The following is a 21556-nucleotide window of genomic DNA, read 5'->3' as shown; positions in this document are numbered from 1 at the left end:
TATGAAGAGGTTCGGAAGAATTGCTCAGATTATAGAGACTATACTGTACTTCCAGCAAGGTTGAAGGATGTTGTAGATATTTTTTTGGTGGGCAGTGGAAGAATGCTTAGTTAAGTAATATAAGACGGATATACAGTTTTAAAAAAAACATAAATAAGCATAATTTCACCAGGACAAGGATTTTTATTTAGATTTGTAAGTTACACAATAACAGTAAGTTTATTATTTATCAATAATATAAAACAATTTGGTACACTTATTTCTTTGATTAAACACTACAATTAATTATAAGTACAAATGAGCGGGTAACCGGATTTACGCTGAGATCAGTACGTATATCATTCTGTAAAAAAAAAATATAATTTAGAAACAACATACACAACAAACCGTAATGTAAAAGGTTGTAAAAATTGTATTAATGGAAAAAATAAAACAGAACATACCCATAAAGGTAGTAGAAGAATGACAGAAGATAAAATGCCAGCTTTACCCATCCTTCCCTCTGGCATTTGGTAAGTGTATCTGCATTCATAATACTTGTAGGATCATATAAGCCAGGTCCACTCATTACAGGTCTATTGCGATACCTGGACATTACAAACATCATACTTATTAATCGATAAAGGATTTACAAAAGAATACAAAAATATAATTTGATTTCTTAAAGAAAGCAAAATATGTTTTATCGGCATAATGTGAATAAAAAATAGTAGCAATGTAAATTATTCGCTAACTGCAAGATGACGTAACACATAATTCGATTGGAAATTGTACTGCAAATGTGTTGGCGAAAGATCGCATGCCTCGAAAAAGTGTTTTTTGTCACAATAAAATAGTTGTTATCGTTATAAAGCTCAGAAACTTTTATCTGTGTCTATAAAATGTATCATTTTTGGGTTATGAGAGTTAAATGAGCGAATTGATACTTAGACAAATAACAGGCTGTGTCTGTGTCAGAGCGGATGAATAATCCAGTTTTGTGTTTGAAATAAAACCAGTATCCTGGACGAGTGGACAAATAACAGGTTGTCTCCTCTGTGTCTGGGCGGATGAATAATACAGTTTTGTGTTTGAAATAGAACCAGAATACTGAACAAGTGTTTTCTCAGGTAAATACCCCGAAAAAGTCTTCCTCGTAGGGTAGTGGTTGGCATGTTTGCCTACCATAGTTGAGGTCCTGGGTTCGATTCCTGGAAAGGTCAACATGAAATATTTGTTCATATGGTGATTTTATACCTCAATATTTCACTGCCCCTGGATTGGCACCCGAAATGTTAGACTGATCACCTTACTTTTTTGTAACACATAATCGAGATACACCGCATGTGCTTTTCTAATGCAGTGCCCTACGCACCACCAGATATGGATTAGAGTTTGATGATTACGATGTTCTGAACTTTGATTTGAATACTCTGATTTACAGAAAATTAATGTTCTTGAAATAGGTAAGTAAACAAAGATTCTCTATTGCCTACACATCTTTAATTACAAATAAAAATATCAAAAACCAGTGTTGTGTGTGGTATTTCTAAATCTTACATTTTCAGCCGCCAAACGATGATATCGATAATTTAAAACCGATTTAAATTGTATTAACGCCATGATTAATTTCTAATTAATAAATTTAATTTCATGCAAAAATAAGGTCTAACTGAACTAAGTTTTCTGACATCTTTCATTTGTTGAACGATAAAAAAACCATAATCTGTAAATAGTTTTACGTTTAACACCCCTTTTTTAAAAATGAAACATATGATAGTCATGTAACAGTCTAGTCTCTTTATTATCAGGAAGCTTTTTTTTATTTTCTATTTATCCTTATAAAAAAAATGTAAAATAAGGCTCGGCATTGGTAACTCAACTGTAGCACATATTGATAATTCATTAAAAAAGATTCAGTAAAAAGACGGCAAAACATGACATTATGTCAGTTTATAAATTTTGAAGGAGATCAATTTTAAAGTTTGACGGGCTCTGAAAAATCGGAATTATAGTTAACAAGTCTAATTCTAGTGTCATTGAATATTTGCTGGTCTAGAATTTTTTTTTGCACAAAATTGCAAAAAAATGCTGAAGAATCCGGTGATATAATATATAACTCAATATGCATATAATATTTGTTTATCGAGAATTTCGTTTTCGCCATAGCATGATTACACAAAATTGTAAAAAATTGCTGACGAATCCGGTGATATAATATATAACTCAATATGCTTTAAAAACCGACATATCATATTTAGCTATCGGCAACAGAGTTAATATGATTGGTATTACACTTTAGGTAGCTGATTTAAAAAACTATTATTTAATGTGGAAAACCTTTGCTGCAAATTAATATTGTATAACTGTAAAGTAAATTAACTAGTAGGTAGTAATGATATTGTTTATTTTGAATAAAAATATCTGCCTTAAAACGGGTTGTACCTAGTTAGGCAGACTAGACATGATCCAGAGAAATCTATTACCTAAGTGAGTATGTAGTAGATAGAGTAATTGTTATTTTTGTTAATAAATCATAATTATTATTAAATAGTAATAAGATTAATTTTACATGAGACAAATTTAGTACATTCAATTGTTAAAAAAAAATACCTGTGGATATGGTAAGCAATGAGTGGGATATTCAAAACAAGTGAAAACCATTCGCCCGATGCTAGGAATAGAATATTGATGAGCAGATGAAGTAAGTACTCCCACAATACTAGCTGTAAATGAGAGATAAACAATTAGTGAACTACATAAAAATAAACAAAAAACATCAACAAAGGTATTTTTATACCGTTAAGAAAATTAAATAAATGAACAAATTTTTTAAAAGTTTATTTTGAAATATAAAAATTTAATATTTCGATTATTTAATTTTAAAAATTAACATGAAAACTTTATTTATATTTAGGTAAACTGAAAAACAAAAATCATTACAAAATATGTTTTTTTTTAGTCGAAAACTATGAATTTTGAGCGGCTAAGATAATTGATTTAAATTGACATTGAGTGATCCAATTTATATTACATGCCGAATTGTATCAGTATTTTTTAATTTAAACATATTTATATATTATAGCAATTTAGGGTATATTTTAAATTAGCAAGTACCTGTTTTAGTAAGGGAATAATTTTTGGTAAAGATTGATGCCGAGTTCTCAATACCTCTACAGCTCTATTTGTTTCAATTTTAATACGCAGTAAGAAGAGCAGTAGCGAACGAAGCAAGCCACTTGTATTGAAAATTTAAAAGGGTAACTACAGTCCGCCATCCTGGCCATAAAGTTTAAAAAATATATAATTACTGTGGGGCGCTTTATTGAATAGGGCGAAAAGATAATCAAAAAACTAGCTGCTAAGATAAGTCATTCAATTATACTTATTAATTGGATATGATCATATATATTTCTTAAATTCGTCGATAGCGTTTATTGGGAATTTGACTTACCGGGTTGAGACTGTTGCATTGGTCTATTGGATTTTTGTAATCAGTTTTTAATTCATCAAACGCTATAACATGGAATATAGAGAAGAAAATCAAAAAAGCATCGATGATTAATGCAATAATATACGAAAATGCAGGAAAACTGAAAGCCATTTTAACGAATAAAAATACTGCTAGTAGTAAGATTATTTACAATCTGTGATGATTGCTTCGTGTCGGCCGACACTTTGGATTAGGATTTTTTTATTTTGCAATTTTATTAAATCCAGCCTGACATCCACCGCGAATACGAAAATGAAAAACCAGAAATAAACCTCGGAAACAAATGCAATTTTTGACAGTTCTATGCATAGATTATTCACATATCTACGGATCTCTGTTCAAGAACTAAATTTATGATTCAACTATTTAATGATCACCAACCGATTTTAAATGGTAGCTACATTTTGATACCTTATTTAGAGAACTAGCTTTTACTGAGCTTAAAAATTTGATTAGAAATATTATTTATAAAAAAGTCATTTTAACTTTTAACATTACGAACGTAGTCATAAGTAAGTGTTGAAAAAATGACAAATTAAAGTGATAAGTGAGAGGGAAAAGAAGACAGAGCCATGATTGGGCGTTATAAAACCACCCCAGTTCAACAAAACAAAACAGTTGGAGACGTGAGCTGGAAAAGGTCATCAGTCGAGAGTCATAGGAGTCGTAAATTAATGTGAAAGTGGTGGAGTCGAACGGCTCTTTGGTCTATGTCAAAGATCAACCTCGTTGAGACGTAAAATATAGCCAGCCGTGCTACGTAACAAACCTCTTGGAATCTGACAACTCCACGAGGGTTATCGGAGGCCACCTTCTAGCCGTGAAGGTCACCCCACATCTAGGACATCCATCGTCCTCCAAAGAACGCTAGTTTTTTGCACCGCAAAGGCATGTGCCCTAACCATGGCCCTCCAGTCTTCCAGCTGGCTGTCGTCACCAACAAGACTGAATCCCGATAGTCACCCAAGGCTCTATCCATGGCAAATTTCCACCCAAAACATCACCCAACTTGTGCTCGTCCGAGCACAGTATCCGGACCATCATCCGTCAGCTCTCCGCATAGTGGAACCACCGGTAGCATTGTGCTTGGAAAAGATAATTAAATAGATTGACAATCGTGAACTGCTTTAGTTAAGGATCAAGTTGTGTGGTTAGTTATTTCTATATGTTTGTAATTAGTCCTAAGTCATTTCCCACATTCTAGATTAATAAATATAAGTACATACAATATTCAAGCTCTTTAAATTATCTTCCAGTTTACACGTTTTCAGGATAGATTTAAGCTTTTTCATTTTCTTTTGAGTATTAAATTAATTTGGTTTAAATGAGAATCACATTACCATGACGGGAAGTTAGAATAAAATAACCTACTTTCATACGGTGAACGAATTTTTATCCCACATATCTGATATGGCACAAGGAAGACGCGATCTTCCATTTAATCTCAAATTTCTGATCGGCGAATGTTTTTGCTTCCTCTCAGTAAGCGGATAAACGGACAGCTTCCATCTATTCATACGCGCAAACGCGTAACTTGATTTTACAGCCTCCGAGATAATTAAATCTCGTATAAATTTTTCTAGATCTAGCCACCATATCTCAATAATAAACTACCCCACATATAATTACTTTTTTCGCTTCTGATTCATTTTTCCTCGTGATAATTTTAGTATTATAAGAAATCAACTTGATTTGATCGGACTAGATAAATGAACGCATGAAACATCCACAGACGAATTTGTGGTCAGAATCTATGGTTCAAAAATTTTATCAATAAAAAATAAAGTCTTTGATTATAATTTTGACGTGTAAAATTGAGATTCGTCGCGATTTCAAATGATTAAATAATATGAAATTTTTGTTGTATGTTTCAATGTCTAAGATTTTTTATTCGTGGAAATAAATGATTCTCTAATGCCTTAAAACGAGTGATCCATTGATTTTTAATACAAGATGTTTGAATTTCGAGTATTTACAATATTTTTTGTTATTAGTATAGTTAATTGTCAAGATTTTAATGGTTTTGATGATACAATTTTGTATAGAATTCAATGGCCGGGTGCCTCAAATGATGTTTTACCAGTAAGTTTATTCCATTTCTGTATTTAAATCTTAACTATTTGTTTTTTAAATTGATATTTGGGGAATTACTGTGAATATTTACTTTAAAAAATATTTTCGCCCCATCTTATCCAGACTTGTTTTGTACTGCTGTTATTTTATGTGCTGTGATAATGTTATGTTCAAAAGTATTTATTTGTATTTCTTTACTCAGGATGGAAGTGATTTCTTACAAGTGATGTCATCAAATAATGAAAACTATAAATGCGTTCTTCCGGGTGCCAACACGAAGTATTCTACGAGTTCTGATAGTTACTATGGATTATCACCTCTGGAATTGATATCTCCGCTGATTTCACAAAAAGTTTGTTCCTATAGACTCGACAGCTACTGGACTTATGAATTATGCCACGGTCGGTACGTTCGGCAGTATCACGAGGAAAGAGTAGGTTTGTATATATTTATTATTCAATGTGAATTAATTAGGTACGCTTCAAATTCTGGATTTAATTAGTAGGTAAAATTTATTAGTTTAAATCACCGCTTTGTTGAGCCTTAACAAGTACGAAAATGTAACATTCATTTTTGTCCATTATTATGTACATTATTACAAAAACGTATAACTAATATTGATTCCACACTAAATAGTATAATAGATGTTCCATCATTACTGGGACAACTAAAATTCCATATTCCGACTCGTAGGTTGAGAAACAAAGAAGTACTGTTCATCGATCAGCATAAAACAATCTATGGCCTTAATTCTTCAATGACCCGTTTTTGTTGTATTGTTAACTCGAGGCAAGATCTGGACTTTTTTGGTTTAAGTTTACAGCGATTTAAACGAGCACTAGATCTTGTCTTGATGTCCCTTATGTTTGTCAATGCTTCTTTTCTTTTTTAAAAAATGTTTTTAACTTTTTTTTTACCATAATATTAAATCTCTATAAATTGTATAAATGGACAATGTCCGTTAGTAAATAAATAAATTACATTCTCAAATATACATCGACCTATTAATACACATAGGATGCGCCTCGAGTCTTCAAAAATGATGACACTTAACTCATATATTTATGAATTCGTATTTAATCATTCTTTAGTCTCCAGCCGGGTGTGACGTGAGCTTGACTTTTAGAATTGAAACCTAAATGCCTGCTTGTGTCGTGAAAGCATGTAAAAACCATTCGGATAAAAGTTGTTAAAAGGATGGTGTAAGTTTTCATTGTTAAGTATTTGTTTATAAGTGATTACCGAAGCTTAAAACAGTTGATATGAAAATATAAGTATTCCTTCTTTTAAATGTCAAACTACGCCTAGCGTCACAATAGCGATGCTCTTCCTTGTGATAGGAATATGTTTTTAAAAGTATTATAAATGTCAGTTAATATTATTTTTGGATTCCTCAAAATCCATTGAAAAGAAATAAATACGTAGGAATTATAAGGAATTTAAGGAAATAACCTAATTGGGATCAATGAAAAACGAATGTTACGTTTTTTATAAACCAAAATGGGTATCCTCCCATTTTTAGTAGTATATGCAATCTCGTCGAATGCAGCCCTGGTGTGAATGAACAAACTCAGTAACTATGGCCACTATTGCTACATTTTCATGTCACAACTTTTTTCAATATTTTACTCTATAGGGCACGTCTATGTGTAGCAAAAGAAAACGTGTATAACCAACCCGCAGGGGTGGCGGCTTCGTCTTCCTGGTTCCTCACAATTGGCCTACCTGGCGTAAACGGGAGGCCTAGGAGCCTGGTGAGCCAAGAAAGCACCGACTGTTAAGTCAATCTTAGTAGTCCTTAAAAAGACTTTCCAACGGGCCATGTTGGTACAGAGAGGCGAGCGCAGTCAGAGGAGTCAAGACGGCGACCAACAGCGAAGAGCGAAGTCCGGAACAGGGAGTGGATTGGGCGAAGGGCGTCAGAGTAAACACACAAGTCAAGTGCTAAGAGCAAACTGATGTTTATTTCACAATGTACACATTATAAAGGATAGTGGGTCCACTGCCCGTCACCTATGTACCTGCTGCCGCCGAGGATAGGAGGTAAGGGAGACTGCTCATTTGGCTCCCCCCCACTCTTTCTCGCCGTGACGTTCGCCTGTATATTTACCTGGATATTTGGCAATCCGGATGTCTGGAGCTCATATAAACGGAGTTTTACTGTACCCCATAATCAATATTTCCATACGGTTTTATTTTTAGCACTCAGTAAATCTTTTGTGAATTTGATTATTGCTCTAGACATTTTTAATTATGAAATCCAACGCTGCAAACATTTATGAATTTACTAACCTACCTGTATTTGTCAATAAGGTTTTTTAAAAACCCAAATCATCAATATTAGTGTTTATAATAGTATAGAGGGTAGCTTTCTTTGAAATTTTTAAATATAAAAATAATGTTTTTGTTTAATTAAAGGAAAAAAAGTCAAGATACAAGAATATTTCCTGGGGAAATGGGATGCAGAAAAGCAAAAGGCTTTAGAAGAATCCATGAAAGTTGCGGATGAAAATGGAGACAAATTAAAGTACACCAAAATTGAAGGTTTTACCTTACCATATGTTGAAATTGAAATGGGCGATGGTTTGTACCTTTTTATTATTTATCACTTTAGCATTCCACAATACTCGGCGGCCTCCGTGGTGTAGTGGTCAAGACGCTTGACTCACAGACGGAAGGTTCCGGGTTCGATTCCCGGTGAGAACACAAAAATTAAAAATGTGATTTTTCTCAAGCCTGGGTGTTCTGTGATGTAATTCACCGCTGTAATTGGGCCTCCTGGCCTGTTGTGGTGCAAAAATAAAATAAATAAATAAATAAATAAATACTCACCTCCACATGTTTTTTAATGCAGTTCACATGTTAGTCTTTCTAGCTCTTTAGTCTCAAAACATTTTAATTTTGGGTTGTATGGGTAAGGGTAAAGCTAATAGAAGTAATCTGTCAGTAATGCACAAAATACTAAAATTTAAAGAGGTTTTCATAATTTATGTAGCCGTTTTTTAAATTTCAGTTCCACAATTACATGCTTCAAACGTTTTCTATTTGCCTCTTTTACTAGCAAGCATTCTAATTAACTGTATTCTAAACAAACTGTTTTTGATGTCATTTTAGTCTGATCAGTGTCACGCCATAGCATGTATACCATTTATATTTGAGTATAATTTATTCAGCAGAAATGTTTTAGGAACAATTTGTGATCTGAACAATAAGCCGCGTGTGACAAGAGTGCAGTATGTTTGCTTCAGCCACGGAAAAAATGAAGTTTATTCCTTTAAAGAAATATCTACTTGCGAGTATGAAGTGATTATATTATCTCCATTTCTGTGCTCCCACCCAAAGTACAAACCGCAAGATTCCGGGGACAGTGTAATTAATTGTTTCTCAGAGGGTAATGCACCCAAGAAGCCTCGGAGTATGCTCACTATGGAGGTAGAAAGTCTCAAACTTCGTCATCAAAAAATACCAGTGAGTTTTGTATAGTTCTCATGCATAATCTGTATTATTGTAATGTATTATTTTAATGTATTATGTTAATGTATTATTATATTTATTTACGATAGCTTGGACAGTTCTTGAATAAAATTACAGTTCTGTTTTAGTTAAAATGCTTTTTTTATTTATTATTGAAATAGGGTAGGTATTATTATAATTTGCGATTAGATGAACACATTCAAAAGAATACATATCGTGGTTATACAAGTAAAAGTGACCATTTTCAAAAATGACAAAATTGAGATTATTGACTTTTTGACATCGTATTAGCATAATGCTTGACTGGTAAAAATGCCAAATCGATCAGACACTACAAAAAAAAATTAGTTTTTAAAATATGTGACCATTTGATAGAAGCTCACTGATTTTTGACAAGTAAAACTGACCAACACACATAGTCACTTTTTTAGTAACTTTGAGATCCAAAAAATTTACCACGTAACAGTTAGTCAATTTTACTAGTAGGAAGATGTCACCAGTGCAGAGTTAGTTAGAGTAAGTAGTTAGTAAGTTAGTATACATTTTGTATTTGATAGATGTTTTTTTTTATAAAAAGTTAATTAATAAAATTTATTCTTTAGATTATTACTTAACACTTCTTAATTATTTAACCTTTATAAATATTAAAAAAAAATCTTTTTGAAATAAATAATCCCAAAAACATAATTTATAGTTATAAAATAAAATACTACGAAACAAAAATGATTATCTGCAATATTTCATGACAAATTTTACAGGCAAAATTGACCATGTTTTTCAGTTTTTTTTTTTTAACATAAAAGTGATAATGTTTTTAAATACGATTATACTTTACATTAAAGTTGAAAGTACCGTTCATATAATGTAAAATTACCAACCACCTACTTGAAAAATTTGATCTTTGAGAAGCAATTGAACTCTATAAAAACACTAAAATGGCTCCCCTGAACATTATTGATTTTGTCACTTGGTCAAGTTCTCTTGTATGCCCACGATATATGCTACAAAATAATTGGTCGTTGTTGAGAAAAAAGTAACCAACTTGCCTTCTTTATAAATCCGGTATAAAATTGTGCCAAAGAAAAGCATACCGTGTATAAAGCTGGAATAGCGACCATAAAACTTTATTCCATGGTTATACCTGACTTCGAGGTGGTATAACGATGGTATAGGCCTGCCATCTGCCACATTTTTCAGTAGTAAAACAATTTTTATTTATATCAAATTTTAACAATTTCGTAAACATGAGATCATTCCAACGATAAAGTGAAATATCATTGGTGTGTAAAAAAAAATACATATACATTATATCCAAAAAAATTTAATAAGCAGAAGTTTTAACAATGATTCTTGTTTTATTAATATATGTATAAAATATTTATTATACCTAATACATATTTTAATTTATTCAATAAAAATATGTACATCCAATCGCCTAAACTAAATAGCATACTTCAGTATGTAGTGTTAATGACAATTCAATTTGTTCTTGGTGTAAAATCTTAGAATAAATTGTCTTTTTTTAATTTTTCAACGAATATCTCAAATGTCTCACGAAACACAGATAATATTGTTTATTCACAATCTTTTGGAAGAAATCCTGATGTTATACACTGCAATATTAAAATAATAGAATAAATATACTTTTCGGCTTTGATAGACTTTAATTTTGTTAATTACATTTGACATTTGTTAAGTTTGTTTTTGTTATATACAAATACTAATATGAATAACTTATTAGTATTAGTAACGGCACACGCGCATGCGGCTCGTTCATAAATCATGAAATCATGAATCATGAATCTATTATTTCCTTTCCACATCTAATGCCCCTCAGGACACTGCATCAGTGCACCAATCGCTGCGTATTTCGATCGTTTTGTTACATGAAGGTAAGATGATCAGTCTTATGATTTAGGTGCCAGTCCAGGGACTATGAAATATTCTAGTGTAAAAACACTTTTTTAAATAAATATTTCATGTCAACCATGTCGGGAATACCATGGAATAAGCCTAGTGTAGTTATTCCAGGACATAAATATTTTTATAAGTAAGCTTTTTTTATACCGGATAAAGTTCTTCCATAGCACAAGGTTGGTTAAAGAAAATGTAATAAGTAAGACTCGTTTTTTTCTTATAGTTTAGAAGTTATTGCTATGTTAATTTGAACATAAATTAGGTTTCAAAGGTTCTTAAATTAGTTAACCAATTATAGTATCGTCACCTTTTGCTCCATAATGACAAATTATTTGGCTGATGAATGATGAAAAGTAAATAAATATTATTTTGATCTTATTTCTGTTTATTTTAAGTAAATAATTCTTAAAAAATCATATTACATAAATTTTAAATATATAATGCAAATATTTTATTGATCTAAAATAATAATATTAAATCGGCACATTGTTCATTGTCTAAATTGAAAATCAAAATAATTATGTAAATTTTCACATTATCATAAGAATATAGCCTTAGAGTAATAATCTAATAGAGTCACCCATACGGAGAAAAACCATTATATGATTATTGATCACGAAGTTAGCTACAGATTACAGCAATTTAACGGGCCGTAGGTACTTGGGTTGAGAATTTCTAGCGCAAACCGAAACCGTCCATTACACGTTTGTTGTTAAACTAAAAATCAAACCAAATATTTGGAACGCTTTTGTTCTGTGCAATAGAGAATTGTTACTCTGAGAATATAGCTGATATTGGAAATTTCATGTGACAAATAGGATGAAATAATTTAATTTAGAGATTCGTGCTAGTTCTTCTTATATTGCAGGCAAAAGGTTGGTTGTTATATTAAAATAAATAATTTTTTCGTCATATCAACACTGAAGAAGAAAAAGTCTGGAGCATCATTTACAAATACCTAAAGTACATATTTTCATGAGTTGTGTTTTGCTTAAATACACCTGTGCCGCGATTATGAACGCCATCTTCATCTGTACATATTGAGACGGTGCACTTAACTTCTGTACCATCTCTATCTACCTTGGTATGTTCTACCGACTTGTCATCTCAACACCATATCATCAAATCCAACCAATGAACGACGGTACAACGAGGGGTACTAGACATTTAGGTATAAACCGATGTACTTACATCACAACTTGAAGGTGGGGGGTCGGTAGTGCATCTTCGTAATTGCTTGGGAAAATTTATCTTCAACTATGACATTAGTGCGTAGATATATGTACCGTGACGTACGCTTCCCCTTGTTACATATCGATGTACCTAACCAGAACTCTAAGGTCGGTAGTGTATCTTTGTAATCGCTCAAGAGAATTTATCTTCAACTATACCGTCATGGTGAAGGTATGACGTCCTTAGCTTCCCATCATAATCGCGGCCCTGGTTTTGTGAGATTCTGATACCTGAAGATTGTAAATAAATAATTTTCGGCTAACAGGTTTGTGATTACTACACTGCCTAAAAATAAGAAAGAAAGAAAGATTGACACATTCCAATGATGTGAAAATGAATTATTTTATCCGAAAACATTTTATTGTTTTTCTAGATTGTTTTGACTATTATTCTTTAATTTTTGAATTTGCCTGTAAAACTTTTTGTGTATAAATTGTTTTTTTTTTAAATGTTTTTATGAATGATGGTGTTGCTTATTATTTTTTTAAAGGCACGTTTTCTTTGCATCGATGTAGTTACTTGTTTAAGCATGCAATGCGTTATATTATGTTATAGCCATGTAGCTATTTAATATTGCACCATTTATTCCTTTAGGTTAAAAAACTTGGCAAAGATGTGGTGGCCGTATTTAGTGTGCAAGAAATAGGCGAGGTAAGTAATCTAGATACATTATTAATTAACTGTCTTTGGTTTTGTATCAAATATTGTATATTTTATTCTGATGAAACTGCTTCTTTGTGCAAAAGCTGTTATTAATTGGTACTATGATTTATATTTTTATCAATTTTAACTAGCAAAAATATGATCATTGGACTGCGTCTCGCTTGTATATGTTATTTATTGTATTGGCTTGATATCTTCAAATTATCGTAGAAAGCATATTTAATAAAATTAGGAAACAATAGTTTTTTAGAAAATAAAAATGTTTCTAAATTTTTTTAAATGTCCGTTTATTTTTTAAACATCCATTGACATTATGATCCTGTCGGTAGTCTTCTCTACTATCAATATTACTTACCTATTTGGTCATCCGAAATTTTTTGTTCCAGAGAAATACTTTAATTTTTATTTAAAAGGCGGTGTGAAAGGCGGTGGTTTTGATATTTATTTTTCTATAACTGTCAGTGCCTGTCAGTATTTTCTATAACTATAACTGTCAGTATTTTTCTATATAATATTTAAAATACAGTTTTTTTTTTCAAACCTCAAATTCAGATTATTAGCTACCAAAGGGTCAATCATTTCAAAATTATCCAAAAAATAAATTCCATTAGTCAGTAGTATTTAGTAAAATTGTAATGTTTTTAGGATGGAGAATCCACTTTGAAGTTTGAACTGCACCCGTTAGAGTTTGAATCTCCACTCCCCAAACCCAGTATCGGTGACTCTAAATATGTTTTGTCTTCTGATACTCCACCGCCGATCAAGGATACTTCTCCTGTTAGAGCATTCCTTAATGGAGAGAATTGCTTAAATGGGGTAAGTTACATTTTGTTTTTCATGGCTTAGAATTGGGGTATTTACCCCCTTGTAAGCCGGGTAAAGTTTCAAACAAAAAAGTCTAATAATAGTAAAATGTATAAATTTATAAAAAGTGTCAATTCCATTAAAATTTGTGATAAAAGAATAGCTGAAGTTTAGTAATGATTTTTCCTTTTTGAATGTATTTTTCTTACAGGTAGCTTTCGGATAAATCCGGATGTGGTATTATAAATTATATAATTACATAGTCAGTTATTTTATTTTTGTAATTTTATTAGGGCACAGGATGGTGGAAATATGAATTCTGTTATGGAAAATCAGTTGTTCAATACCATGTGGATAGATCAGGTGCTCGACAGTCACTTTTGCTGGGTGTTTTTAATGAAAAGGAACACATGTCCTGGATATATGAAAACCCACACAAGAGACCTAAACCACAAGGTGAATATTATATTCTTTAAAGTTTTTCAATGCTATTAAAATTTTTCATAATGGCATTTTAAATAGCTTGTGTTTTTATACACTAATAAATGGCCATAATCCACAGTATTAAAAAATTATAATAAGTTATCTATTTAATAATAATTGTAGAAAAGAAGAAAATAATTTTACTGTTAGAACTACTAGTGCAAATTCGCTCAATCTTTTCTTTAGTAAAATGAATCAGCTTATAGTTTTATATAAATAGGCGGATAGTGAAAAGATTGGCTGTATGGACAAGTTGACGATTTTATTTGCGTCCAGAACTCGCAAAACATTATACATGTATGTGCATGTAATTAGTATTGGTTCTATCTGGTTGATACGCCATCTTATTAATTTGATCATATTATGTGTTTTTATTTATGTAAAAAAATATATTTTAGGAGCACACCGTACTCAGATATCTCATTTCTACTCTGGTGGAAGTATTTGTGATAAAACTGGTAATCCAAGGCAGACTGAAGTAAAACTAAAATGTCTGGAGAATTCTTCAAGTCCAGGTCAAGTTTCCCTGTATTTATTAGAACCCAAAACATGTCAATATATTCTGGGCGTCGAATCACCAATCATTTGTGATATATTGCATTTGGCGGACGATGACGGACTAATTAACATCCCTTCACCCATATTGGAAGGAAGAAGTGATATGGAAGTGACCATGTCTGATGATAATGATGTGTCACGGCATGAAGAAAAAGAAAATACTTACCAAGATACTGCAAAAAAGGACAAAGAAATACCCCAAATAATTGTCTAGTTCTTTTTTAAATTTACCAAGCAACTGACAATTGAAATGACTTTTCTCATAGTAAAATGAAATGTATTTTTCTGTTACTATTACATTCAAATTCAATATGTTTATTGTGAATAATAAACAATTTTCCAAATATAAATGTGATGCACCATTTTTAAGGAATAAAATTTATTTAAACCTGTAAGTAGGTGGCCTCAAATAAGGGGACAATCAACGCGCCGTTAAATTGGGTTAAATACCTTTTTTAGGCCAAAATAGTTCTAAAAAGAAAACACTAATGTGTTTACTTTGAACATTTTAATATTATTTATTGTGATACTGGGGAAAGGTACGATAATAAGACTACTGTGCAATAATTTTTCAGAGAAAATTGTGGTTTGTATTTGAATGTTTTACATACAAACTTTATTCTATGCCGCCATTAAAAAATATTATTAATGGCTATTTTTAAAGTGAACCTTTAAAGTGTTATATAATGTCATTTTGTGCTTATTTTATGCAATTTTCTAACATAACAGTCGAAAATAATAAAAGAACTTTAAACCCTTGTTCGAGGAACACTATTAACTAAGACTTAATCAATTACTTCAGTTAGAGTGATTACATTTTTTTTTATTTTGTCCATTTTTCCATTGTGTAAGTTGGGTTCAATATTAATTTTATTTATTCCAAGGCACACATTGGTTGAAACTCGTGTAGGCTTCAAATAATATACTTATTGTTTTATTGATATGTTGTTTTTATTATTTATTGTACTTTCTGGAGTGTTTGAATAAATACGAATAAATAAATAATTTGTGATTTTTTTTATTCAATCTCAATTCACATTTTTAGGCCCTTGTGAGAGTCTAAGTTTTACTCAACAATTTTAGAATTCTCAAAATATTAATAATTGTTCATATATTTTTTTTTGTTTTAATACTCGTATCTAGGTACTGTGAATCAAATTTGGAAAGAAATAATTTATTGATAAATAACGTTGAAAAATAATACATTGTTGTTAAATGTATTATGTATTCTACATTCTACATCCTACAATTAAAGAGTGATTTTTTAGAGTGACCTAAGTCAAAAAAGATTTAAGAAAACAGGTATTTGTGTTTTGTCCATTTTTATCAGATCGAGTGTTTTATTTTATTTAATTTTTTTGCAACTGTAATTGGCTGGTTTAAGTGGCCACTTTACACACTGTGTAAAATCTCACCCGCATGATAAAGGTTTCAGCTCTTTTACTTCGCAAAAGTCAACAGATGGAGGAGTTGAGGAAATGTGGATGTTCAAACATAGGCAAAATGGTGAATGTTACACAGTGTGTAAAGTGGCCACTTAAACCAGCCAATGACAGGTCATAAGCCCTGTAAATGCCTAGACTCCCATATTACCTTTTTTTAAATGTTTTCCCTCTCTGTTGCAACAAATTTGAATATGAACAACTCCCCTGGGAGAAAATCCAGCCAGTCTGCAAGCATCTGGACATACTCAAAACATTGTTGTTTTATTTTATTTTTATATGACATGTCGAAGTGATTTTAGACTCGAGTCATGCAATCAGATCAATTAAATACGTTTTGATAATTTGCCATCACCATATTAAAATAAGGATTTTTGAGGGCATTTTGAGGAAATATGTGAAATTTTAAAGCCTTGTAGTATCGGATTTAGTGACGGTGAACAAATTTTCTTGCTGGTTATGCAGCTTTTAATTGTGATTAAAATGGCATTCCTACTTTGAAGTTCACGAATTTTGACTTAAGACTCTCTGAAGAATTACTTTTCAAATATTTTTGGGAAAATATTTTTAATTAAATAGGATTTTAGAGTGAAACATATTATTTCATCTTTTTGGCCTTTTTTGGTTTGTGAATACATACTTACATTTGAGAAGGCCTGTTTTTAGTGATTGCTAAGATGTTTGGATTGAGGAGCTCGGGATAAAGGATAAAAACAGACACTGTTTAACTTTCGACATGTATTTACATTTACAATAACAAAGTGGGTGTGTATAAAATTGTTCTGATAGGATGTCGATAATTATCTACATTTAACACAGACCAATACCAAATGTGCCACTGATGTTTTAATAAAAATCTCCAATAGTGTTTGTTTTACATTCAGAACACACATTTTATAAGCTTTGGTATGAAGGGCTTAACCTACGGCTAAATGTTCAAATTGTATGCCGGGTCCTCAGAGTGCTATTATCACTATTCAACATAGTCACACTAAGTGGTGAGATTAGGCTACCACACTCCACTCAACATCAGCTGAGGCCCCCATTCATGATATCACTTTAACTGGCCCATTCACAGTCATCGTGTCTTTCCATAAATTATTACTAAATAAAGGTAATTCATTCTTGCAGATAAAGTAAAAAAGCTACAAAATCATTCCTACTGTTTGAAAAAAGTACACCGGTACAGATAGTGAAATAAGAAAGGTGATAGATATGCACAAAATACATAAACATTAATTTGGAAAGTAAAATGTTGCAACAGAATTTGAATGTCTTTGGAAAAATATAGAATTCACTTTCCAAATAAATACTCTTCAATATTCAGTGGTCATTAAAAGAGTACAAAGTTGGTAAAAAGGTTCAGGTAAAAGTTCAAAGCCAGCAAGAACTGCCGCCCTTCAAGAGACAAAACACATCAACAATTGTATCACTAGTTAGGAGTCAATACTAATAAGGCCGTGATGCTTCTTTGGATCGCTTCAGTTGCACTTTCAGTCTCTTTGTTCCTATTTGGAAGCCGTTCATGGCTTGGATTGCGGCTTGAGCAGATGCTGCATTGTCATATGATACAAAGCCAAAACACTTTGAGAGGTTGGTTTGTTTGTCTATGAACACCTTGGCCGAAATCACATTACCGAATGGCACAAATGTTGAAGCGAGATCATTATCGTTGAACTCCTGCGGAAGGTGGTAGATGAACAGGTTGCCTCCTTCCGGTCCTGAGAAACCGTTAGCTTGAACAATAAGATATTCTTAAGGTAAAGAAAACAACAAAGAGCTTCAATATTGTTCAATGTAAAGATAAACAAAAAATGTATATCACCATTTCAAGATTCATCTGTAAACAATGCATAAATGGTATTAATTAGATGAAATTCAGTATTCGAGTAGACAATCTGACCAAAATAGCTATACGCTAAAAATATATTATAAGATAAAAGTATTTTAAATGATTCAAATATTTAATTATGGAGAAAGGAAAAAATTCCATGGTATTTTTACCAAGGGACTTGAACCCCCGAGATAACTAGTAACCAAAAGAAAAAATATTTCTTGTTTGATATAAGATTTATGTAATTAAATTTTCATTTAAATATTAAGGATTGTCATATCATCGCTGATACCGCAATAACGCGTAACCTCAGTTTTTCACAAAAATATTTTTACTGCATAAATGCATTCTAAAGATTAAGAGCCATTAGTTTTTAATTAACCATTTTTTTTAATAGAGTACTAAATCATAATTATTTTAATACTCCAGCGGTATTTTTGGTTGATTAAAATCACAAGTAATATACAGGGTGGTCGGAGAAGTGACGTCCAAAGGTAAAATGTAGGTGCCTCATATCAAGGGGTATCCGAAATACCCCCATGCTTGTTCCGCGATTTTGCGTAGTTTTCGAGTTATGATTTTTTTAACGAGTTCTTGAACATTTTCGACCGGATCGGTTTTGAATTTTTTGTATAAAATTTTTGGAAGGTTTTTTCAGTTTTTTTTTGTAAATCATTTAAAAAAAAGTTACTTTCTCGCATAAAATAATAAGCTTCGTAACTTAATGAAAGCTCCACAAATTTTGACCTGAAATGCAGAATTTAAGTTCGAGCAAGTTAGGCTTGAACTTTCAACTTAAAATTAAAAATTTAAAAAGGCAATTTCTTAGTTTATAAATTAACTTTAAAAACTGTGCTAGACTCTAACCTTTTGTAATAATACAAAAAAGCAGTACTTAATTAACTATTATTTGCTGAAATCAGCCTTCAAAGATACTGTGGTGGAAAATTCCTCACCTTGTGTTTACTACTACTCGTGTCGCCATTTTATCTTTAGCAGTTATTTTTTGTTAGTTTACACACTTTCTATCATAATTAATTATCCATAGGAATTTTCCTCCTCAGTATCTTTAAAGGCTGATTGTATTATTACAAAAGCTTAGAGTCTAGCGCAGTTTTTAAAGTTACTCAGAAACTAAATTGCCTTTTTAAATTTTAAGCTGAAAGTTTATGTTTGACTTGCTCGAATTTAAATTCTGCATTTTAGGTCAAAACTTTTGTAGTTTTCATTAATGTTACGAAGTTGATTATTTTAAGCGTGAAAGTACAATAAAAATAAGAGTTTAAAAAAAAATCCTGAAAAAACCTTCATGAAATCAAAAAAATTAATTAAAAACCGACCAGGTCGAAAATTTTCAAAAGCCCATTAAAAAATCATAACTCGAAAACTACGCAAAATCGCGGAACATACATGGGGGTGATTAGGATACCCCTCAATATGAAGCACCTACATTTTTTACCTTTGGACGTCACTTCTCCGGCCACCTGGCATTAATAGACCAGTTTTTAGGTTCCCCTGTAAAAAAGTAAATTGATAGTAATGCGGTATTTCAGTATCACCGACGATATCAGGTGTCGAACAACCTAAAATTCTATCATAACGACTTAAGAAACAGTAAATAATACAATATAAGCAAATATCACCTTCAATTTGCTTTCCGGCTGCTGCAGCAGCAGCTGTTCCCAGAGCAGTTCCAAGAGGTGAAGCGGCGAATGTGCTCGCCCCGAACTGTGCCGCATATGCCGAATTAAGGGAATCCGCTGTGGACCCTGAAAATGATTTCAGTATGTTGTTAATACAGCCAAATTTATTTTTATACCTACATACATATGTACAAATTAAATGCACAATAATTGCATGTTCAAGAAATTTTATGTTTACAATTTTTATGTATCTACAAGAAAACCAAAGCCTCCAATATTTTTCTTTATACATATCGTCCTATAGCTACGAGTATTAAGTCTAATTCCTCTTGAATTCGATAAAATAAGCAGTTTTTTCATCATCCTGTAAAAATGACACGGCATTGTTAGTTAAGTGACGATATCGCACCTTTAGGACGAAAACGACTCGACTAAAAAAATCTACTTTTTTTAAAACTGCAAAAGAAGAATGTAAATTGTGACACCTTCGTATTCTTTCGACGATTGTTTCGTATTTTTCGAAGTTAGCACCAAATTTTGAGTTAAAAATTATACGGAAGTCATTCAGCTATGAATCTATGAAAGAAAGGCGTAATAAAAATAAATTATTATAAGTTCAAACAAGACATTTATTTAATGAGTCATAATTAGATTAAAAAAAAAACAAGCAAACAAATACACTTTGTTAAATAAGATAATGACATAATTTTTATTAGGTCAGATCAGGTCACCAAACACAGTCACTAAGATTATCAGTAAGTCGGAACGAAACAATCACAAAGCTAAATTGGTCGTTTTAATATTTAAAAAAATAAAGTAAAGTTGCCATTTGTATCGGAATAAAATTGACTCAACCGGCTTTCGGTCACTATATGTTTGTTTGCGTTGCGTCCTTCACACAGCGATATATACACAACACTAATAGCGTCGCTTGCCTTCCTCCGTACTGACACGTAACCTAAATTCTCGGAGTAACAAAGAGACCGATGTAACAGTTTTGTCCTATTTTCACTCGAATGTTGCATTTTTTTAAATGCAGAAAGATGGATAATGTTCATTGAAGTCGTTTTATGATCTTAATTCATTTTAAGTTTTTTTTAGTTAAGTCGTTTTCATTCTAAAGGTGCGATATGTAATTATTTAGTTACGTTCAGTTACGTTAGGAGCTTGCAGGCTTTGCTAAGAAGTTTTCTTTCTAAATGAATTCTGTCATATTTACATTATTATACTTTCTCATTAATAAGTAATCGGTAAGACTAAAATGTATGAGTAGGTAAACAAGACTGCTTACATAGTATAAAAAGCGTAACTCAAAAGCTGGTCAATTATTTCTGTTCAATTTTACATTACTGCCTATTTTAAAATATATAAAATACTAAGCATTTCTAATCAGTTGTATAGTTCACATGCAAATTTTACATAGTTGTTTTAAATATAGTTTTCTATGTATTTACATTATGGAACAATAGTTTAAAAGTTAGATTTATATGGAGTAATTTTAAAATGATAAATATATTACATTCCTGTTGGAAATGGTTTTATTATTTATTACCGAGTAATTGAATTATTGGACAAAAATGGTAGAAAACCACACACACACACACACACAACGGTACAAAGGTTAAAACCAATTAGGTACATCAAGAAGATTTGTGACAATGATTAGCGTTAGGTAGGTAGTTACCTACTAAAAATGGAAACATAATATAAGAACATTTAAAATATAATTATTTACTACAAAAGCATTGTGAGTCGGAAAGTCTGGTCAGTTTTACAAAAGACTAAAGAAAATTTAGTAAAAATTATTACTGCAGTTGAAATTCATAATAACCTTAAAAGAATTCAAAATACAAGCATACGCAAATCAGGTCTAATAATAATTCATTTACCTGTGAGATTTGTCTTCCCGAGAAGACCTAGGTGAAGAGAGATATTAATAATTTAAAATGGTAAAGTGTTT

General features: G+C 31.5%; 3 protein-coding genes across 10 annotated transcripts in view; 1 reads left to right on the top strand and 2 right to left on the bottom strand.

Annotated features, from left to right (window-relative positions):
- Positions 1-163: 163 nt before the first annotated feature.
- On the bottom strand, positions 164-3819 carry cni (protein cornichon). The gene is made up of 4 exons (XM_088242676.1): positions 3434-3819; positions 2593-2705; positions 444-587; positions 164-343 (listed from the first exon to the last, which is right to left on the bottom strand). The coding sequence occupies exons 1-4, from the start codon at positions 3581-3583 to the stop codon at positions 316-318; spliced, it is 435 nt and encodes a 144-aa protein (XP_088098802.1). The 5' UTR covers positions 3584-3819; the 3' UTR covers positions 164-315.
- Positions 3820-5267: 1448 nt separating this feature from the next.
- On the top strand, positions 5268-15679 carry LOC148284095 (endoplasmic reticulum lectin 1). 2 transcript variants are annotated; one of them, XM_088242677.1, is made up of 8 exons: positions 5268-5554; positions 5748-5982; positions 7964-8128; positions 8733-9013; positions 12764-12820; positions 13478-13648; positions 13930-14092; positions 14518-15679. In XM_088242677.1, exons 1-8 carry the CDS (start codon positions 5426-5428, stop codon positions 14889-14891), a joined length of 1575 nt encoding a protein of 524 aa, XP_088098803.1. In that variant the 5' UTR covers positions 5268-5425; the 3' UTR covers positions 14892-15679. The 2 variants fall into 2 exon arrangements, with proteins under 2 accessions (XP_088098803.1, XP_088098804.1); XM_088242678.1 differs by lacking the exon at positions 12764-12820.
- Positions 15680-16842: 1163 nt separating this feature from the next.
- LOC148284094 (CUGBP Elav-like family member 1) overlaps positions 16843-21556 on the bottom strand; it is a 120658-nt gene continuing 115944 nt past the window's right edge. For 3 of the 7 annotated variants that reach the window (XM_088242681.1, XM_088242680.1, XM_088242679.1), the window contains 3 exons: positions 21486-21512; positions 19597-19722; positions 16843-17855 (listed from right to left, as the gene is read on the bottom strand). In XM_088242681.1, the coding sequence (XP_088098807.1) occupies positions 17569-17855; positions 19597-19722; positions 21486-21512 (440 nt within the window). In that variant the 3' untranslated portion in view covers positions 16843-17568. The remainder of the gene's footprint in view (positions 17856-19596; positions 19723-21485; positions 21513-21556) is intronic. The other 4 variants (XM_088242684.1, XM_088242683.1, XM_088242682.1 and 1 more) reach the window with 2 other exon arrangements.

The sequence above is a fragment of the Micrasema longulum genome, unplaced genomic scaffold, assembly GCF_059751315.1.
Source record: "Micrasema longulum isolate JH-2025_06_02 unplaced genomic scaffold, ASM5975131v1 h1tg000155l, whole genome shotgun sequence".
NCBI lineage: Eukaryota > Metazoa > Arthropoda > Insecta > Trichoptera > Brachycentridae > Micrasema > Micrasema longulum.
The sequence above is the reverse complement of the archived record's forward strand: the minus strand, read 5'-3'. Positions and strand labels throughout refer to the sequence as shown.

Excerpts from the sequence above, each read along its gene's own strand:
- cni (XM_088242676.1), bottom strand. The coding sequence starts at position 3,583 with ATGGCTTTCAGTTTTCCTGCATTTTCGTATATTATTGCATTAATCATC. Across the intron at positions 588-2,592 it reads ATTGCTTACCATATCCACAG|GTATCGCAATAGACCTGTAA; the intron begins GTATTTTTTTTT and ends TGTAATGTCCAG. Across the intron at positions 344-443 it reads TTCTTCTACTACCTTTATGG|AATGATATACGTACTGATCT; the intron begins GTATGTTCTGTT and ends TTTTTTTTACAG.
- LOC148284095 (XM_088242677.1), top strand. The coding sequence starts at position 5,426 with ATGTTTGAATTTCGAGTATTTACAATATTTTTTGTTATTAGTATAGTT. Across the intron at positions 5,555-5,747 it reads CCTCAAATGATGTTTTACCA|GATGGAAGTGATTTCTTACA; the intron begins GTAAGTTTATTC and ends TTCTTTACTCAG. Across the intron at positions 12,821-13,477 it reads GTGTGCAAGAAATAGGCGAG|GATGGAGAATCCACTTTGAA; the intron begins GTAAGTAATCTA and ends TAATGTTTTTAG.